This window comes from Lactuca sativa, chromosome 9, assembly GCF_002870075.4.
Source record: "Lactuca sativa cultivar Salinas chromosome 9, Lsat_Salinas_v11, whole genome shotgun sequence".
In the NCBI taxonomy this organism is placed as follows: Eukaryota; Viridiplantae; Streptophyta; class Magnoliopsida; order Asterales; family Asteraceae; genus Lactuca; species Lactuca sativa.
Window position 1 is genome coordinate 150,720,052 of NC_056631.2, and position 5,325 is coordinate 150,725,376.

The 5,325-nt window shown below is 36.5% G+C and overlaps 2 protein-coding genes across 2 annotated transcripts; one reads left to right on the plus strand and one right to left on the minus strand.

The window, feature by feature from the left end:
• Positions 1-2,787, plus strand: LOC111896388 (uncharacterized). The gene is made up of 2 exons (XM_023892382.3): positions 1-174; positions 1,875-2,787. Exon 2 carries the CDS (start codon positions 2,050-2,052, stop codon positions 2,506-2,508), a length of 459 nt encoding a protein of 152 aa, XP_023748150.1. The 5' UTR covers positions 1-174; positions 1,875-2,049; the 3' UTR covers positions 2,509-2,787.
• Positions 2,788-2,961: 174 nt separating this feature from the next.
• Positions 2,962-4,443, minus strand: LOC111896412 (peroxidase N1). The gene is made up of 3 exons (XM_023892405.3): positions 3,932-4,443; positions 3,638-3,803; positions 2,962-3,551 (listed from the first exon to the last, which is right to left on the minus strand). The coding sequence occupies exons 1-3, from the start codon at positions 4,328-4,330 to the stop codon at positions 3,133-3,135; spliced, it is 984 nt and encodes a 327-aa protein (XP_023748173.1). The 5' UTR covers positions 4,331-4,443; the 3' UTR covers positions 2,962-3,132.
• Between the last annotated feature and the right edge of the window lie 882 nt (positions 4,444-5,325).

The window sequence follows — 5,325 nt, forward strand, 5'->3', positions numbered from 1 at the left end:
GTCCAAAAAAACTTAAAAAGACTTTTTTACCCTTTTAATTTTTTTTTAGTATCAAATATACTTATTTTATAATTAAAGAAAAGATATGCACACCTCTCTCACACACACTCTCTCTCTCTCTCTCTCCCCCCCCCCCTCTCTCTCCAGATCTATAATCCATTCCAAATCGAAAAGGTATTGTTGATTTCAATTTTTAATTATTGATAACAACAAAATTATATTACTTCACAACTTTGTTCATTGTCAATGTAGATGTTTGATTGATAAATTGAATGCCACAAACCCATATATGAAAGCGGATGTGCCCTAAAACGGTGTTACAATCAATCCACCCAACCCATAGATTCTGAGCGTGTATGTGTGTCTTTGACAGGAAACCTCCGCCTGCAAAACCTTTGTCTTCCCTAACTGCAAACCCCTCTCACATCTTCTTGATTCCGATTGTGTATGAGATTTCCATCGATTTCTTTGATTCCAAATCTTTTTGGTTAGCAATTCGGTTTATAGTCTTTTGAGAGTTCAATAGCTCTTCCTTGTTTCCCTAACACCGCCCTACAATCATCGACATTTGCAACTACTATCGTTCTGTGTTTCGATTTCGGTGTTTTATGTCAAATGGGAAAATAAAGAAGAAAAGGTAGAAAGTCAAACAGGATTCTTGTCAAAGAGGTTGATGAATCAACTTCATAGGCATATCCTTCAGCAAATCAACTTCAACTTCAGGTTTAGATTTTGCACTTTGACCCAATTTCAAATGTATTCCTTCCGCTTTTCTAGAACTCTGAAGTGGGGTTCTCGCAAGATCAATCTCTTCAATCCAAGGATTTACTTGTAAAGTCTCCATTATCGTTATCTGCTCATCTCTCCCAATCTTTGTTCTTCTTCCCTCAAATGTAATCGATTTTAGGGTTATGTTTGCTTGAATTTGAAGAGTCGAAAACCTAGTCAATGGACAAAGCAAGTGTCCGACACCGATCCTGCCAAATCGGTTATCATCTACACGAAAGCTTTCCAACCATCGATTTTTGAAAAGTTTGGCAGTGACGTAAACGACTCTTAGTTTTTCAAGTACGTTTTCGAGAGGTTTACATCTCGTAGACTCCGATTCTATTCTAGAACCCATCGAAATTCCTTGGCACATCACGATTTTAATCAAATGTCGATTAGGTTGTGAGAGAGAGAGAGAGAGAGAGAGAGAGAGAACGGTGGGGGTATGTGGGGGTGAGGGATAATTCTTTTATTTTCTTTTTATTTTTAAAGTAAAAAATATTAGAATAATTATAAAAAATACAAAAAAGAACATAAAAGAGTATAACCGTCTTTTCATGTTTTTTTGGACCATAATTTCAGAAAAACATTGATTTTGTACCTTCCATGCAAGTCGAAAACTTTTGGGACCCTATCCAAAGTTTTTTGAATACCACAGGACCAATCTTGCAGTTTTGTCTTTTATATATATGAAGGCATATTCACATGTTTAATTTGTGTCCTTTAATTTGTATCTGTTTTAGATACAAACTAAGATCATTAAAGCTTGCTTGCTATGTCTATTCCAATTAATAATGTCTCGGTTGCGGATCATCCTACATTTCTCAATAATCCATTGTATCTTGGTTCTCAACAATCCATTCTTACAATCATCTTGTTTAATCCGCTAAGCTTCTTTTGACTAAAGAAAAACTTTCTTGTTTCCCTTTTTTATAGGTAATGAAATTGGAGAAGGGCCACATATTAACATCGAAATACAAATTTATCAATTGAAGTTATTGTTTTAATTTTTTATTTACAATTCTAAACTGAACAATGTCTCTCGTGAACTTGTTTCTAAAAAAACATTAACCTAATGTTTTGTTATAATGTTTTCAAACTTATAGGGGTACGTGCTTGGTAATCCTCTAATAGACACAAGTTGTGACAATAATTCAAGAATACCATTGCTCATCGAAATCTGTGGTGGTGATGTGTGTTCAGAAAAGAAGAGAGAGAAATGGGTAGAGAAAACGAACATCGTTGGAGATACTACGTCGTAATCGGAGGTGACTGACGGCAATGGAGATAGCAGTCGACAACCGACAGTGGCAGTCGGCTTTGGAGTTATATTGGCGGTGGAGAGCAGTGACATCACCGGTGATGTTGCAACTCGTCGCCGGAGAGACGCAATTGGAGATGGTTACAGAATATATGTCGTTTGGGAAAGGGAAGTTGAACAAAAGGGGCAACCATTTAGCGGCGACAAAGAAGCTATTAGCGGCGACATTCCTAGGGAACTCAACACGCCCTTTCTGGATATTATCGATTGTTGGATCGGGTGAGATTCGTAGGGCCAAGATGTCGTCCCATGTGAGTCAACGAATCGATACCAATAACGACGACATATCGCCGCTAAAGGCGTTGTCACTATTGCTTTCCGCAGGAAAAAACCCTATCCGTTGGATCATGTTTCGAACCAAGGGAAGGGTCAGGATTGAAAGTGGTGTGTCTCCGACGGATCTCCGGGGCACACATTAAGCAACGACGCTATTAGTGACGACATTGGTGTTTTCGTTGTGACACCAAATGTGCCTTGCCTGGTGTCGTTGCTAAAGGTCTTGTCGTCGCAAAAAGCAACCACCCTAATACTCCCCATTCTTGTTGTGGCTAATATGATAGAGAACAAAAATATTGTTGATATTTAATTTGGTCTTTTAACTATCATAATATACAAAAGATAAAAGTGAAATAGATATGTATTTTAATTAAATAAGTACAATATGATCTATTTATAAAATTTTAGAAGATTTATTGAAAGCTTATTGCAAATCACAACGTAACATGTTCATGGATTTTTAAAGTGGTTAATCAATATAGATGCTTGCAGTTTATTAATATTCAATTACTTATAGAAGATCTATAGCATATATGCGACTAACAGCAGAAATTCCTTAGTACTGTAAATTCTATATTAGCGATATAACGTGCAAGTAAACAATGGAACCACATTATTTTCTGATTTCTTTTTATAAAACATATTACAATAATAATACGCACGTAAAAAGTGGTGAAACACATACTATTACTGTAGAAACACAATATATTAACACATACACGAAACAAAATTGACCCTCATAGATTCTCACTTAGATTTGCCATTGATCAATTAAATGCACTGCAAACCCTACGAATTTCTCCTTGAGTTCCAGTTTTCACCTCAATATTACCCATCCTCACCATTGATCTCGCAAACTCAACATTGAAGGTCAATCCTGCTAGTCCACTAACTCCAAGAAACCGTTGTGCAATTGTTCGTGTTGTAGGGTTTCCCCACAGCAGTTGATCAGATTCAAGTACTCCTCGCCCGCTCCTCAAGTTTGCAAAGTATGAAGTGTCAAATCTATTTTCACTACCAGTATCAAGAGCCACACGCCTTCTACTATCCCCTCCGTTGGGGCACAGATTTCTGAGCGTGGTAAGGAATGCAGGGTCAATAGACGGGTCGGGACCATTGGTGTTGTTGAAGTTGTATAGCCTGTAGCTGAACACTAAACAAGCTCCTGTTCCAAGTGTATGTGCTCCTGCAAAATCAACAAAACCCAGAAACACATCAGTTTATTAATTTCTTTCTTAGCAATGATTGAACTCTTGTTTTTGGTTAACTTACCAGAAAGGGTAACAAGATCTTGGGTGTTAAGACCTTTCTCAGCAAACTTCCTGATTTGGACATCAACGGAGTCATTGAAAGCTGGCAGATTTGTAGTATCAGCTGCACGTGACACCAATCCATCCCTCCGACCAGTTGGTACTTGCCAACGCGCAATTCCCCCAGCCTATATAGACAACAATAATTGAAAATATATAAATATTATTACATAGTTTTAACACTGCTTTTTACCATTTCTACTGGCGCATTCAAAATGCCTAAGTTAATATAAACATTGAGGTATTAATAAATTACCAGGAGCACAGAATCACGGGCAGCGATATCAAGAATATCAGCACAGGAAACCACTCCAGGACATTCGATTTCAAGCTGGGTCTTGGCAGCATCGATTATCTCGTAGCCTCTCAGTAGAGTATTGGGCCCAGCAGTTCTCTCACTACCAGTACCACTAATTAGGATAGAGGCGTCACAGCCATTAACAAAGCAATCGTGAAAAAACATTCTAACCAAACCGGGTGGGACTCCTGGGTTGGCCCGATTAGCTGCATCCACAGCAGCCTGCACGATGGCTTCAACTCTTGGGCATGAGGTCTGATAGAAACCTACTCGGGTTTGGCCAAGTGCCAAGGTGATCAAGGAGGCAAACAAAACAAGAAAGAAAAGGGTTCCTTTGTTACGTGAAAACACCTCCATTACTAGTTAGAAAGACTTCTGTTTTCGATCTTTTAATTGAAGTATTGGATTAAGTTGGTATATGACAACCGGAGGAAGGAGGTGTTTTATAGTGAGTGGAGGTATGGAGGTAATGAAAGTAAACAAAGTCGGCCATTTGAGATGTAAACGAAGGGAAAGAGTCGAAGCTTCCTCGTAATTTAATGGATCCGATTCACATACATAAACATGCAAATCCCACGTTAAACACATATTTTTTTTAGAGTTTTACTATATTAATTTTTAAGTTAATCTCTAAATATTATTAAAAGAGAACCTTTAATTCACTAATGAAGCAATCAAGACCCTTGATTGTATTTCAATCATATGATTTTCACCATTAGATCAAATTGATGACATCATCTTCTCAAAATAGAATTCAAACATTTAATTATAGAATTTTTAAATTTACGAATTACATTTCAATCACAATTACATTAAATTATGAAATCTTTAATTATAGAATCTATTCATATTTAATTATAGAATCTATTCATACTTTCGAAAATATATTTCACAATTGAGGCATAATTACATTTAATTGTAGAATCTTTAAAATCAGCATTATGTTATCAATTAAAGCATATCATTCTATTTATATATGAGTATCGGTTTCTCCATAAATCTGGCCAAAAATATGAATAACCGCCTCTATCTTTCTCCTCTATTTTTCTCTTAAACCAGAATTCCTAATCCTCTTCTTCTTCTTCATGTCAATGGTTGTGCTTCAATTGATGTTTTGTGTGTTCATAACAGAATGTAACACCATAAGGTGGTTCCTTTTTCTCATATATTCTTAGAATTTGCATATTGCCTCTTCCTTGCATCTCCAATTATCACACCTCTGTTTTGGCTTCACACAAATCTCTACAAACTGAAGCAAGCATCTCCTTCAAGACATCTTTTGACGATCTATGTCATCATTAACCTTAATTAATATTGTTCATAATTTAATTCCATTATTTATAGTTTTTGGC

What these genes read in the sequence shown, in the direction of transcription:
- LOC111896388 (XM_023892382.3), top strand. Translation starts at nt 2,050, where the DNA reads ATGGAGATAGCAGTCGACAACCGACAGTGGCAGTCGGCTTTGGAGTTA.
- LOC111896412 (XM_023892405.3), bottom strand. Translation starts at nt 4,330, where the DNA reads ATGGAGGTGTTTTCACGTAACAAAGGAACCCTTTTCTTTCTTGTTTTG. An exon ending in CCCGTGATTCTGTGCTCCTG is followed by an intron (nt 3,804 to 3,931) that starts GTAATTTATTAA and finishes TTGTCTATATAG; the next exon opens with GCTGGGGGAATTGCGCGTTG. An exon ending in AGATCTTGTTACCCTTTCTG is followed by an intron (nt 3,552 to 3,637) that starts GTAAGTTAACCA and finishes TTGATTTTGCAG; the next exon opens with GAGCACATACACTTGGAACA.